This window comes from Cricetulus griseus, chromosome 2 (assembly GCF_003668045.3).
Source record: "Cricetulus griseus strain 17A/GY chromosome 2, alternate assembly CriGri-PICRH-1.0, whole genome shotgun sequence".
Lineage (NCBI taxonomy): Eukaryota > Metazoa > Chordata > Mammalia > Rodentia > Cricetidae > Cricetulus > Cricetulus griseus.
In genome coordinates this window covers 101,054,012-101,069,328 of record NC_048595.1, presented here as the reverse complement: position 1 = coordinate 101,069,328, position 15,317 = coordinate 101,054,012, and the positions used below count along the sequence as shown (strand labels likewise).

The window sequence follows — 15,317 nt, the reverse complement described above, 5'->3', positions numbered from 1 at the left end:
GACACTAGGGTGGGGAGACACTAGGGTGAGGAGACACTAGGGTGCGGGGAGACACTAGGGTGAGGAGACACTAGGGTGAGGGAGGTGGACTTGAGCTATGGCAGAGGACTGGCAACTTCACTGAGGCTGAATTTCTTCCCAAACCTTGACCCTGGGGAGCAAATGCATCTGGGGAAACAATCATGTTTTGGACATGAACAGCTTGTTTTTGCTATTTATAAAAATTGGGCTGTAAATGCTTCCCAAGCTGACTGAATATATTATGACATTTGATGCATTGGAATAACTCAATAATCTGAAGACTTTCTGCTATGAGAGGAATGCTTGAGAATTAAATGTTGGTTACAATTAGGAAGGAGACTCTACAAGTTACTATGTTCCCTGGCAGGGAAGCAATACTTCCTCTCTGTCCACTCTACAACCTGATTTTAGTGAGAACTCTGGTTATGAGACCTTCACAGCTGGACTTGAAGGAGGCACAGAATATTTATTTCCAGGAGTACTTTGGTTTTTAAACATACAAATGTGTGGTGCCCAGTACCTGGAACCCTGGCATTGGAGAGGCTGACACAGGAGGTCAGAAGCCTAGGCTACAGAGTGAGACCCCGTCTCAAAAATACCACAAAAACAGGTTGAAGAGATTGCTCAGTGGTTAGAGCACTGCCTGATTCCTGCCCCCACTCCCCACCTCCAGAGGACACACAGCTATTTGTAACTCCAGTTCTAGGAGATTTGAAGTCCTCTCTGGCCTTCATGGGCACTGCATACCTGTGGTACACAGGCACACACAGGTACTCATTCGTATACATAAAATAAAAATGTAGAAATAAATATTAGACCTGAGGGGCATATCTTTACATATTATGGTTTCCACTCTCTCCTTTCTCCTGTCCATCTTGACCCCAGAGAAAACCGTCTGAGCGTACTGTTACTAGTGCTTTTGTGTGATTCAGTGTTTCAGAGAGTAATTTCAGCTTGTTACACTTAGGTTCATTAAGACAACTTCTCTCTTTACAGGTAGAAGAAATGATAATTTATGGAAAGAACCCCAAATCCCTGTGCCTACCTACAGTAGACCCTGGGGTGCTCCAGATTCTGAGAGTTTTGCACCCCCACTCTGATTACTTCTGGCCCAGCTCCAGCCGGCTGCAAATTGTGTGGATCGAGCTGCTTTGACACACTGATGTTATCAGCCTTGCCATGCCTGGAGCACACAGATAGGAACAGGCCATGGCGCTGTCTCACCGTATGTAGTAATGTAATTTAGTTTCTGAAATTCAAGTATAAAATCTTGAAAGCTGATGTTTTTTTCAATCCACCTCAGGAGGGGGTGGGAGTGGCATGGAGTTCCCAGAGGAGCCATCTAAATAGCAAAATGGCTTCTGTTGTGTGTTAATAAACAGTTCAAAGCGATGGAAAACCATGCAGAGAGGATTTGCAGGAAGTTAAGTGCCTGATAATGTCTTACCTCCTTCCTTCCTTCCTCAGAGCTGTGCTGCTATGGAGGCCCACTCCACTCAAATGCTTCCCAAGCTAGGACTAGGGCTCTTCCACACTCTGCTGTGCTGTGCTGAACAGGCACTGCCCTAGGAGCATACACTACAGGTTGAGTGGGTCTCGGCTCACCTCCTCTTTTCTTCATGCACTTAAGTGTAAGTGTGTGTTACAGATATGTCCAACCTAGCCTGGCTTCCGTGGGAAACATCTTAGGGACAAGGAATCAGTCGAGGCTGAGGATGAAAAATCTGAGAAGAGCAATATGAGGTGGGAGCTACCGAGGTGCCCCTTGGGGAATGAGGCTAGTGACACCAAAGTATAGCAGGGAAGAGTGGAACAAGAGCTCCATAGCCAACCACCATTCTCAGCCCCATCTAAGTCATTACTTCAAAAGTGCTTTTGGGTAACCCAGGATCACAACTATGTGCATCAGCCAGGCAGGGACCTCTTGGGAGTTCAGCACTAGGACAGAAAGGCTAAATAGAAAACTTCAAGAAATCTCCAGGACAGTGCACATCCTCTGGCCGTGGGTTTCAGCATGCTGTGAACAGCACCAACTGAGGTCTCTTCACCCCCTGACAGCCCAGGCCTGCTTGGCTTCTAGCCTGGAATTCTAGAAAGAGCCCCAGGGCAGAGTAAATGAGTTGTCCCAGGTCAATGCCAGATGGCAGCCTTGGGGTTAGAATTCATGGGCCCTTCTTTCCAGACAGCTGCTCTCTCCCTGGAGTCCTGCACTGTTTCTTCTGAATGCTCAGGGTTGTATTCAATTTAGTAAGGTTTATGGTCACATAATCACAGCTCCTAAAGAAAACAATGAGTACAGAGCATCCACCATGAGGAAGGAAAACACAGGGGCGCCTTTGCCCCTGAGAACAGATGGAGAGCAAGCTCTGGCTGAGGTTAGGATTGTTCTACTTGAACAAAAACCAATACAAACAAATCTCTTGGGATCGGGCAAAGTCCTCATCTGTTCTTGTTTCTTCTCTATGAATACTTGTTGAAAGAGCCTGTGCTTAGCCTCACGGTAAGAGCCTCTTGGAAACTGGAATGTGCTGTTTCCAAAAGCAAGATGGGGTAATTGAGGGGACAGCCCAAGTCCAGGGCCACTGAACGCTTTTCTTTTTACCAATTATCAATTACTACATTGCCAGGGGTTCTATCTGCAGGAGTGCTACCTAAAAGCACTTCAATTGGGGTGACAGCAGCTTTAGTCATTTCAGCCTAAATTCCATCAGGTCCACTAACATCTCAGTAAACAGCAAATGCTCTTCCCCGAACCTCCCTGTCCTGCTGTGGCTGGTTGGTTTGGGAGTGTGAGCCAGTCTGCATGTGCTTGGCTGTTGGGTAGGGCATACTATGTCAGTAATTAGGACAGTTTCTTTGACCAGCACGTTCACTGAGGTATAAGTTAGGCAGTGACCGTGGGGTATAACAGTTCCCTCACTAAAAGATCCAGGAACCTGAAAGTGTTGAGGAAAACAAGGTCTCAGGAAGAAAGGGTCTTGCACAGGGCCAGAGCGTGACTGGTTGGGAGGAAGGGCTCCTTAAGCATCTTTGCTTGTTCCCATCCAGGTGGATTTATGCTCTTACCTCCTTTGCTGGCTCATTCACTTGGCTGTGGGAGAGATCTGGAGGCAGGAGAACTTTCCACTACAAAATCCAAGTCCTGTAAGTGGTTGAGACTCTGCTGCCCTTTCGCACCCTCATACTCCCACAGTGTCACTTGGAGCATGGGAGACGAACCCTTCCCCTAATGGTGCTCAAAGTTCTACCTGTGGGCTCAGGGGCCACTTGCATGCAAGAGTAGGGGTGGGCAGTCAGGGAGTTCCCAGACCCACTTGTTTCATTTCTGCGTCTACTTGCTAGATGTGCTCCTCCCATCTATGTCAATACCCACCTCCCCAAGCCAAGTCTTTGTTTGTTTGTTTGTTTGTTTTGAGACAGGGTTTCTCTGTGTAGCTTTGGAGCCTATCCTAGCACTAGCTCTGGAGACCAGGCTGGCCTGGAACTTACAGAGATCCACCTGCCTCTGCCTCCTGAGTGCTGGGATTAAAGGCGTGCGCCACCAATGCCCCGCCCAAACCAAGTCTTTAAACAGATGTGTTTGAACAGATTGCCTGGCTGAAGTTACAGTGGTAGCCATTGCAGGCTCTTCTGTCAGGCTTTGAAATATTCTTAGTGTCCTCTCTTAATGGTCTTCCCTCATTCTCTGCTTAAAGAGGAAGGTACCAGGGATGTTAAGAGACAAAGCCTTGAGGTACTTTGGTGTCAGATTCTGGCCATGGACAGCACAACGCAGGAGATGGCATGATGTCTCTAAAACTTACTTTACTTTGAGAGGAATGGTGACTTCAAGAGAGTTCAGTCAAGGGAGGGTAGGAAAGGTGCTGAGACAGAGAGCCTTTGCACTCACAGGGATAGTCTTTGAAAGAGAAGAGGCCAGGCCCTTGAGGTGGGAGACATGTTGAAGAAGGCTATTCAAATTTGAGTAAACACAGGGCCTTAATAATGTGGGTATACCACTCAGGGGACAGAGGCCAGCCTGGTCTACAGAGTGAGATCTAGGACAGCCAGGACGACAGGGAGAAACCCTGTCTCAAAAAAGTCTAAACAAACAAAGTGAATCTTCAGGGTCTCCAGTCTTGACTGGAGAGGCAGGACTCCTCTGGGAGCTATCCAGCGTTCTGAATCACCTCCCCTGAACACGTGGGCGGATCTGGACTAGGCCTGCATGCTACTAGAGGTGACCTTAAATGCCACCGGTTCATCTTTGCCAACAGCTGACACCAGCTGCCTGCTTGGGTCCATGGCTTGCACCCTTGAAGCAGCTCCAGAATGATTCCAGTCACTCATGGCTGCAGCCTGGGCTTCACGCCAGAGGCTTGACTCTCTGGCCAGATTTTCAATAAGTGCTAAGATTCAGAATCTTAGCATGTATGTATATATATAAAAAAAATGTCCCCAGTCTCTCTGAAAGTTCAGGATCAAACAAACCTTGTCCAAGGACAAGGTGGCCTTAAGGAAGGGAGAAAATTCTTTGTGTGGTAATCATTAGCTCCTCTCCTCACTCTCTCCTCCATGACTACCACACACATGCTAACACACACACACACACACACACACACACACACACACACACACACACACACACAGAGGAGAGAGAGACAGACGAGAGAGCAGAGAAGAGAGAGGAGGGACAGAGGGAGGGACAGGAGGAGGGAGGGAGGGACAGGAGGGAGGGAGGGAGGGGAGAGAGAGAGAATAAACTCCATTCTGTCACTGCAGGGAAGGTAGTCTTTTTCTGCACTTAGCTGATACAGCTGCTTTGTTCTCTCATCTTAGATATTACAGGAGGTTGGCAGAAATACCCAAGCTTAAATAACATGATATGTTTTCCTAAATTCAAAAGGAATATAGTCACTTAAAAAACCCAGATAAGAAGAAAGGAGAAACAATTACATTTAACCTCCCCATCTAAAACAGTGATTCTTAACCTGTGGGTCTCAAGCCCTTTGGGGTCAAATGACCCTTTCACAGGGCTTAAGACCATTGGAAAACACAGGAATTTTAATTCATGACAGTAGCAAAATCATAGTTATGAAGTAGTAACAAAAGTAATTTTATGGCTGGGGGTCACCACAGCATGATGGACTGTATTGAAGGGTTGCAGCTTTAGGAAGGTTGAGAACCACTGGTCTAGAGCGGTATACCCACTGTTAGTCTCCTGGTACAGTCTGTGAGTGTGCGTGTGCGTGTGCGTGTGCGTGTGCGTGTGCGTGTGTGTGTGTGTGTATGTGTGCGCGTGCACTCCCACGTGTGCATGAGTGCACTAGAGCAGGAGTAGGGAGTATAGCGTGATGCTTAAAACAAATGATTTTGAATTGAGTCCTATTTTTGCCATTTATGTATCTGTGTGGTTTTCTCCATAGAAGGGGTTGAAGCCAGGGCCTCAGTGCAGGCTGGCAGTTTCTCTGCACTGAGCTGCATCTATCCAAGTCCCACTTATGTGAACTTCACCAATTTTCTAACCTCTCTGGCTCTCCATTTTCACCTTTATCATGAGGAACATTATAGCACCTACCTGTCTCAGAAGGTTGTGGGGACGGTTAACTGAGATGATATAATGTGTTTACCAGTCTCTGCCACATGGTAAGCAGTCGACAAAACATGTTCATGGTAGGTGTGCATTTATCACACACATGCATGTTCACAGAGAAACTACTCTGCAATGCTGTCCATTACAAAAAAAAAATCTCCATCTCAAATACAACCTGCACAGCAAATGGATAAATCCAGCTTGTTTCATTTTCTGTCCAGTCTGACTTTCTAGTCCACAGGGGATAACCTGGGACTTGGGAAACAGAGTAGCCTCTCAGCTAAGGAGTGAAAGAAACAGTCCTTAATGCACAGCCACACGACCTTCAGCTTTTTTTTTTTTTTTTTTTTTTTTTTGCTTGTTTGTTGTTTTACAAGACAGGGTTTCTTTATAGCTTTGGAGCCTGTCCTGGAACTCACTCTGTAGATCAGGCTGGCCTTGAACTCACAGAGATCCTCCTGCCTCTGCCTCTGCCTCCCAAGTGCTGGGACTAAAGGTGTGTGCCACCACTGCCCCACTGGCCTCTAGCTTTTAGCCTGAGTTTGGCTACAGATAGGTGGCAGAGGCATCTTTTTGGTCAAAGGCATTTCTTCTTGCACTTTGGGCTCAGCCCTTGGGCTTATTGCTCTGGACATCATTGCTTGTCTCTTTGTTTATGAGTATCCATTCCTCCTTCCCCTAGGAGATTTTTTCCCCTCTATGTAGCCCTGGCTGTCCTGGAACTTGCTCTGTAGACCAGGCTGACTTCAAACTCAAGATCAGCCTCTGCCTTCTGAGTGCTGGGATGTGCCGCCATGCTTGGCTCCCTAGGAGCCTCTTCTATTAGTCTATTTGCCTAGTGTTGGCAAGGGTTTCTGCACTGAGTCCTGGCACCTTGACTCGTGTGTACACTCTCCATTCCTTCTTGTCTTCTCTCATCTTTAGTTATACGTGTGTGTGTGTGTGTGTGTGTGTGTGTGTGTGTGTGTGTGTGTGTGTGTACATGCAAGTGCAGGTGCCTATGGAGGCTGCAGGCAAGAGGTCCTGCATCTCCTTGGAGCTGGCATTATAAGCAGTTGAGAGGTGCCTGATGTGGGTGGTGGGAAACAAACTCAGGTCCTCCATAAGCATATGTTTTAAGTCATCTCCCTAGCCCCTCTGCTAACTCTTGGGGCCAGTGCCAAGGTCCTTGTTAAAAATCCAGTGGCCCTTTATCCAACCTCCCACAAGAAGTGAGATTTATTACTGAACATGATTTGGGAGGGTATAGGGCAGTACAATGAATTCCTTGGGAGTACAGGGCCTGCCCCTTGTCTAGGGGACCACAACTTGGAATATACTCGACTCCACAGTATTAGGGATGAGCTGTTTTTCAAGTAGTATCTCTTCAAGCTCATCTCGATTAAACCTGAAGCAGGGCTTCGGTCACATGCTCCTTATTCTGCAGTTTGGTGAGGACAGACATGATGACCTGGCCAATGTGAACCCAGGCCACTGTGCCCTGGGCCTCCCCAAAGGCATCCACATCACTGCCTGAAGCCTACATACAGGAAAAGCATTGAGACCAGATGCATGACTAGGCCACAGGAAACTGTCTTTAAGGTCCCTTAGGGCAACCCCATAGGCAACAGGCTGTGTACACTCCCAACCAGGCTGCTGTCTGCAGACACCACACACCAGGAGGAAGGAACTTCTCAGCGTACTTTGCTGCAGTGGCCTTTTCCTAGGTGACTGTTCCTCAGTTTCAGAATCATTGGAAGTGCTGATTAGATATTTTTGGAAACTCTATTTTCTTTTCAGTTCCCCCCTCCCCAGACAGGGTTTCTCTGTGGCTTTGGAGCCTATCCTGGCACTCACTCTGGAGACCAGGCTGGCCTTGAACTCACAGAGATCCACCTGCCTCTGCCTCCTGAGTGTTGGGATTAAAGGTGTGCGCCACCAACGCCCGCAGTTTTTGTTTAATGGACTGTGTAACCCATTTTGGCCTGGAGCCTGCTACATATAGTCTTCATTTTTCCTTTCAGCTGTCCTTATCTTGTTAACAGCAGTCTTCTAGCTAAACACACTAAACACACACACACACACACACACACACACACACACACACACACACACACACACACAGGTGGTGGGGATATTTTTAAATTTAATCATTTTGAAATAATTAAAATCTTGTAAAATTACATTTATTTGTTTATGGGAGTGGGCAGTGTGCTACAGTGATCATGTGGAAGTCAGAGGACCACTTCCAGAAGTTGGTTCTCTCCTTCTATTGTGTAAATCCTGGGGGGTCAAACTCAGTTTATTGGGTTTGGCAACAGGTGCCTTCCCCTGCTGAGCCATCTTTACCAGCCCTGAAACAATGCTATACTTACACTCTGGGGTAATTCAGACAGTTCTTCATCTAGTTTCCCCTAATGGTAACATCTTATTTAACTATGGTACATGATCAACTCTAAGAAGTTAATACTAGAACATTGCTATTAACTAAACTACACAGTTGATGTAAATTTCTACAGTTTTTATACTAGGATCCTTTTCTTGATTTTTGAGATCAAGAAAATGCCTGGTCAAGCATTTCCTAGAATGTCTTTTTCGTTTGCCTAATGTTTCATTTTAAAACTTTGCTTTATTTTATTCCTTTATGTCTGACTGTATGTATGTGCATAATGAGCATGCAGTACCCGAGGAGGCCAGAAGATGGCGATGGAGCCCTTTGAACTGGAGTTATAGATGGCTATAAGCCACCATGTAGGGGCTTGGAATTCAATCTGGGTCCTCAGTTAACTCATCTTAATTGCTGAGTCATTTCTCCAGCCCCTGCCTAAGGGTTCTTGTAGCTAGTTCAGGTTATATAAATTGTGGGGGAGAATACACTGGAGGTGTATGTGCTTGTGATGGCACACTGGGAGTTACAGGTCTCACTGCCAGTGGGATTAATCTTCATCACTTAGAGTGGCACTTGACAGGTCTCTCTATTGTGAAATTACTATTTCTGTCATACTGTTTTCTCTTTATCAGAAACAAGTCACTTAGTCCAGCCCATATTCAAGGGGAAGAGAATTAGATTCCATCTCCTAGAGAGAGGAGTATCAAAGAAAGTGAGGATAGATACATGTTTAAAACTACAACAGTAATTAATACATAAGCATGTCATATAACTATTCAAATATCTTGGATCTGCTTAAAGTGTCACCCTCTAGATTTAGCAGTCAGTGAATCATAACAGCAGCTATTGTTACTATGATGTTTCAGTTGTAATTTTTATTTCTCTCATTTTCTACAAATATAAAACTTTAATTAATTATATTTTATGAAATTATATATGTACATATATAATTAGAATTCTTCTAAAAGGAGTATTTGTCCCTTCTCCTTTGTTTATTTAACCATTTATGTATGTCAGTGTGGATTAATACCTGTAATTGGGGTTATAACCCAATGCCATTATTATTTTCTTACAAGCTGCTGCCTCTCTTAGACCCGACTGTGGTTCTCCCTGACTCACCCTCTTTCCATTTAGACCTCTGTCAAACCAATTGGAAATGGAATATAACACTTTCTACAAAACAGTAATGTAATTTAAAGACAGTGACTTCCTGTATAGCCCAGACTGGCCTTGAACTCAAGGTCTTTCCATCGAAGCCTCAATGTCACTACCATGACTGACTACATATAGTTTTGTCTTTCTTTCTTCTTCAAGTCATCTTATGCATTATTCTTTTTCCAAAAAAAGTTTGTGTAAAATGGATAAAGCTAAAAATAAAAATGAAAAAAAAAGTGCGTGCGTGTGTGTGTGTGTGTGTGTGTGTGTGTGTGTGTGTGTGTGTGTGCCCATGGCATACATGTGGAAGGAGTTGGTTCTTTGTTTCCACCTTTACATGGATTCTGGGGATTAGAATCAGGACTCCAGGCTGTCAAGGCCTGAGCCATCTCATCCACTTTCATTATTCCTAAAACACTGTTCTGAGAATCACATTACTGATCACAGTAGTCCTTTGCTCAAGACCCTTCAATGGCTTCCACCACTTAAAAGCTCATTGGCCTGACATTCAATAGTTTTAACAACATGGTCCCGATTTGCCAATCAAGCTGTTTTCACAGTTGCTTATCTTTCTAAATCCCCTGTTCTCTTTGCCCCAGCTGTCGACCTCTGTGTGAGTGACTTCCAATGACTATTTCTAGTGTGACTATATTGTCTTAAGCCATTTAAAAATCTGTATTGGTTTCCCTAACTAAAGAAAAAAAAAAAAAAAAAAAGCAGAGCGTGTCCACTGGGGAAACAGAGCAGATGAAGAGAAGACAAGTCTCACTGCTTCCCTTCTCCCTTCCCTAGGCGTTAATATTTTTATTTTATGTATACATGCTTCAACTGTGTGTTTGTCTGTGCCTTCATACATGCCTGCTTGCCTTCAGAGACCAAAAGACATTGTAGGATCTCCTGGAACTGGAGTTACAAAGAGTTGTGAGTTGCCATGTGGCATCTGGGAATTGAACCTGGGTCCTCTGGAAGGGCAGTCAAGTGCTCTTAATTGCTGAGCCATCTCTCCAGCCCTCTTAGGTTGTTTTTAGGAAGTAGCCTTTCAAAGTTTTTCAATATCTCTTATCTTCCTATTAAACTGTTATTCCATAATAAGCAGATGTAGAAGCAAGTATGTAGACATAAGAGCAGAACACAAATCTGAAAACACTACATTCAGAAAAATAGAGGCATTTATGTTTTTATTGCAACTTATGTTTTCAAAGCTTTCCCCTCATTTTCTCATGTAATCTCTGACAATCATAAGACACAGATGTAGTGTTAATTATTTATTCCAATTTTGCAGAGAAAAAAAAATCAGGCTGAGTAGTTGCCATGTAGTGCCCGAGCCAGGACTAATTACGTTTTCTGTTCCTTCACTACTTTGCCACATAAAAAGGCTGCACTGGAAACACCAGCAGGAGGGGGAACATCCAAGAACATGGCTGGAGCTGAGGGGACGTGAGACTAAACTCTCCTCCTCGCCTCTCTTTGCTGCTGAAGGTGAAGCTGCAGAAACCTGCCAGCAGGGAGTCAAGAGGCAGGAATATAGCTGTTCAATGTTGAGTTTCTCATTTCCAAAGAAACGCCTGTCTCCTCACAGCCAGAGGCTCTGCAGAATTTGAGAAGGAAGTGCAAAGATGTGAACGGAGTGTATGAGGCCAGAGCTGAGGGGCCCAGCAGGGACAAGACTGGCCAGATGAGCAGCCAACAGGTATGTCCATGCAATACCTGATTCTAGACATATGTGAATGATGGGACAAAAGCTCTATTGTCTGTGCAGGGAGAGATAGGCCAGGGGAAAGGAATAATAAAAAATAAAGTAAGTTGATTTATCTTAACAGATTCCAACATAAAGGTGAATAAGGGAGAAAGTGAAAGTTCTCATATGATTAGAACTGTTGCTACTTTATACTTTCAGACTTTAAAATGTATGGTTATACATACAGATTTAAACACAGACTAGCCATATTTCATATGCACCTTATGATGGCAACTTTTATGTTATATGCTTTTTTTTTTTTTTTTTTTTTTTTTTTTTGTTTTTCGAGACAGGGTTTCTCTGTGTAGCTTTGGATCCTATCCTGGCACTCGCTTTGGAGACCAGGCTGGCCTCGAACTCACAGAGATCCGCCTGCCTCTGTCTCCTGAGTGCTGGGATTAAAGGTGTGTGCCACCAACGCCCGGCTGTTATATGCTTTTTGTTTTTGTTTTTCAAGACAGGGTTTCTCTGTAGCTTTGGAGCCTGTCCTAGACTCCCCGGTACTGGGATTAAAGGTGTGTGCCACCTCGGCCGTCGACACCGACACCACCACCACCACCACCAGCAACAGCACCACCACCGGGCATGTAATATGCTTTGTGCTAAGGAAAAACAGATTATAAACATCTTTTGATTAAAACTGACTTTTTATTAGTGTATATGATGTATGTGGACACCAGAGGATGACTTTGTAAAATGGGCTCTCTCCTTCCATCTTCTTGTGGGCTCTGGGGATCAAACCAGAGTGACCAGGATTATGTAGCGAGGGCCTTTACCGGTTGGGTCAGCTCATCAGTTCATCTAGCTGGCTGGCCCAGAACTTCTGATCCTCCTGCCTTGGCCTCCCAAGTGCTAGAATTACAGGCATGAGCTACCACATCTGGCTCACCTCCTCCTTATAAAAGATTTCCTATGTATGCAGTGGAAAGAATGTTCCATGATTTAATCAGTCTCCACATCTTGAAGGGGTGGGTTGAGACAGTTTCTCTGTGTATTCCTGGCTGTCTCTGAACTCCCTATGTAGGCCAGGCTGGCCTCGAACTCACAGAAATTCTCCTGCCTCTGCATCCTGAGTGCTGGGATTAAAGGTATGCATTGCCATGCCTAGCCTATTTGCATTTTAAAATTTCACTATGTTGATGTTGCAGCTATTATATTTATAGCAAGTATTTTAATGCTACCTTGTAAAATTATATACCTATTTGTTTTCATTTTTAAGGCAGTGTCTCACCACAGAGCTCACTCTGGCCTTGAACTTGTGATCCTCCAGCCGCAGTCTCCAGAGTTCTGGGATTACAGGAGTGGACCACCACACCTAGATGTATTTACTCAAGAACAATTATAATGCCTAGTGAATGGAAGTCTTTATACAGTTGCTGTTTTTCTAGTTTAACCATAGTCCTAGAAATAGGGATGAAGCCCCATCGCCAGGTGTCTATCACCACCCACTCAGTTTAGGGGATGCTCTGGTTTCAAAGTCAGGAAGGCCAGCTGTTGTGTTACTGTTGGCAAGTCACTTCATGAATGCCTCTTCCCTTTTATGGGTGCCGTGTTACCTTGAGTGGAGGGAATAATGAATGTAGAATGTTTTACAGCATGCCTGTCAACAAATGGGAGCTGGGTTTTATATTTATGCCACCTATTTCTCATTTGCATGTCCCCATATAGTCCAAAGTATTCGTCAGCTCCAATTTCCCTGCCACCAGAGAAGCCCTGGGAAGTTGGATAACGCGAGCTTTGCTGTAATCAAGACTAAGAGGCTGCCCTCTCTCGGGGTCTGCATTTCCCAGGAATGCCACCTGAAAGCTAATTTCCAGAGTGCTGTTTTTAGTGACTGCATCACAAAGATACAAATGCTCCTTTCTCCCTCTCAATTATTTTTAACGGAATCTTAGTCAGTGCTTGTTTACTCCCTGCACACTGCAGATCAGGCCATTTAAAACAGCCGGCCTTTCTTTTCTCTAAAACAAGATGCTGTATTCAGCCTGGAAGTGGCAAAGGGTCCATAGAAAGCATATGGGGCCACAGACCTTGAGATGCATGACCCCAGGCTAAATTCCATCACCCATGTCCTTTCACAGCTGGGCCCCACAGACCTCTCTGCTGAAATTAACCAGGACTCAGTGGCAACTCTGTGACAGGCCAAAAGGGGGCAGTGTGGTACTATGGTTAAGAGAATGGGCTTTGAGGCCACACACCTGGGTTGAAGTGGCTTCCCAATTAGCTGTGTGACTTTAGGTCTCAGTTCTCTCTCTGTAGATTGAGGATACCTCTTTTACAGAGTTGCAAAGAATAAGTGAAATGTTGCATGTCTGGTAAATGTTCACCAACACAGGACACATGTTAAGTGTGATGGAATGACATAGGTTACTAAGTAAAGGAGATAAGACTGAAATTTTCATTCATTCACTCATTCACTCAACAGGTATTCAGAAAGTCTACTATGTGACAGGTACTTTGTAGAGGAATAACATAAAAACAGAAATGGTCTCTGCCTTAGTGAACACAGACTTCATAAGACCCTATCTCAATAGAACAGTTATCTATATACTTCTCAAATGACACCTGTGAAAAGTGCAATAAGGAGAGAAGGTCCCAGAAGCAAGCCCAGACAATGAGATGGAGCCAACCCAAAGGAGAACAAAACACTCCAAAAATAAAACTATATGTGCAAAATCCCTGAAGCAAAAGGAAGCAGACCTGGAGGAAAATCAAAGCAGCGTGCAGTCAGTGGTAGAGGCAATGGGAAGGAGTGAGCTGGACAGAAAGGTTGCAGGAAGACTAGCTGAGGCCTCGCAGGCCATCTGAAGGATCTGAGTCTTCTTGTTTTCAGACAGGCTCTCATGTAGGCCGGATGGCCTTGAACTTACTATGTAGCTGAGAATGCCCTTGATGTCCTGATCCTCCTGCCTCCATCTCCCAAGTGCTGAGATTATAGGTGCCCACTGCCATTCCCTGCTCAGAATTTGAGCCTTGGCATGTGAGGGATAACGGGCTTCCCTGCTACCTAGCTACATGCTATGTCTCTTTGTGCTCTTTTAGGGAGTTTGGGAAGCTCAGATAGGATTTTACTGTATGTTCCAGGTTCACCTTGAAACACTATGCAGCCTGGGCTGACTTCAAACTTGAAGCAATCCTCTTGCTTCAGCCTCATGATTACTGGGGATCCCAAGTGTGCACCACCACATCCAGTTTCTGTTGGTTGCTTCATTATTTTGAGACAGAAGGTTTCACTATATAGATTAGGTTGGCCTTGGATTCATAATCCCACTTCGGCCTCCCAAGTGTTGGGATCAAAGATGTGTGCCACTGCAGATCACTGATAATCTCTCTTAATGGGATGAGAGAGATTGGGTTTCATACAATTCTTGTTGGGGCCATCCAGGAGAGTGGTGAAAATAATTAATCCATAGCAGGTCCTCTCTTGGAGCAGAATATGGCCCTTCAGGTTCTCACTGTTCAAGGAAGAGCCAGGCATATGGAGGAATGAGGGTAAGGCACCCCCGTTGTCTCTTAGCAGAAATCCTACAGGGTTGGTCCTGTGAATTAGTGAGTCCTGCATATATCAATGTAACCAGACTTTTTCTCATTATTCCTTAAGCAATATAGTATAATAGCCATTTATACCCAGCATGGTGGCACAGACCTTTAATCCCACCACTTAGGCAGAAGCAGGTAGATCTCTGAGTTCTAGGTTAGCAGGGCTACAGGCTAGCAGGGCTACATAGTAAGACATTGTCTCAAAACCACACCAAATCAAACTAACAAACAAAATACTATTTATATAACATGCACATTGTGTTAGTCATTGCACGGAACTTTGGGAGGGTTTCAAGTGTACAGAGTGTACGTGTATGGTATCCTAAGCTTTCAGTTTTGTTTTTCTTTGAGGCATTGTCTGCCTATGTTGTCCAGGCCAGTACTGAACTCATGTACTCAAGCAATCCTTGAGACTCCTAGCACATGCCACCATGGCTATCAATAAGTAATGTGCTTGCATATCCATGGGTTTTGGTATTGGCAGAGGGTGGGGGCACTGGTCTTAGAGCCAGTCCCTCACAGATGCTGAGAATTGACTGCACCTGGCAATGACCACCACCATAGCATACCTGATGTCTTCTGGCTCTCATAATTAGCCCCTGGCCCCTTACACCTCGAAGGCTTCCTGCTCCACCCAGAAGCTCTGTTGGGTTGGACTTGTGTAGGTAGGCCAGGGTCTGCAAGCAGCAGCTCTCAGCTCTGTGCTTCCTGCTCAGCTGCCCCATGGAGAAAGTGGTGCATTTGCTTTTTCTGTCTGGGGCGCATGAATACACAGAGCACGGTATCCATAGTCTCTCCTCTGAGCCGAAGAATCCAACAGGAGTGGTGATCATGAGAGGCACAGGGATGCCAAAGTACCAGAGGATGGTAACTGCGCTGGCCCTCATAGGTGTCTAAACTTGGCAGGAGAGAAAAAGGGACAT

The 15,317-nt window shown here is 45.1% G+C and overlaps 1 protein-coding gene and 1 pseudogene across 10 annotated transcripts in view; both read right to left on the bottom strand.

Moving 5' to 3' along the window:
• The window catches only part of Fam219a (family with sequence similarity 219 member A), a 55,616-nt gene that overhangs the window by 25,190 nt on the left and 15,109 nt on the right, over positions 1-15,317 (bottom strand). For 4 of the 10 annotated variants that reach the window (XM_027403324.2, XM_027403327.2, XM_027403323.2 and 1 more), the window contains exon 2: positions 14,964-15,287. The exons of 5 other annotated variants lie outside the window; for them this stretch is intronic. In XM_027403324.2, coding sequence (XP_027259125.1) covers positions 14,964-15,287 — 324 coding nt within the window. Of the gene's footprint in view, positions 1-14,963; positions 15,293-15,317 lie in introns of all 10 variants that reach the window. One more of the 10 variants, XM_027403328.2, reaches the window with a different exon arrangement.
• On the bottom strand, positions 7,162-7,285 carry LOC113834469 (annotated as a pseudogene).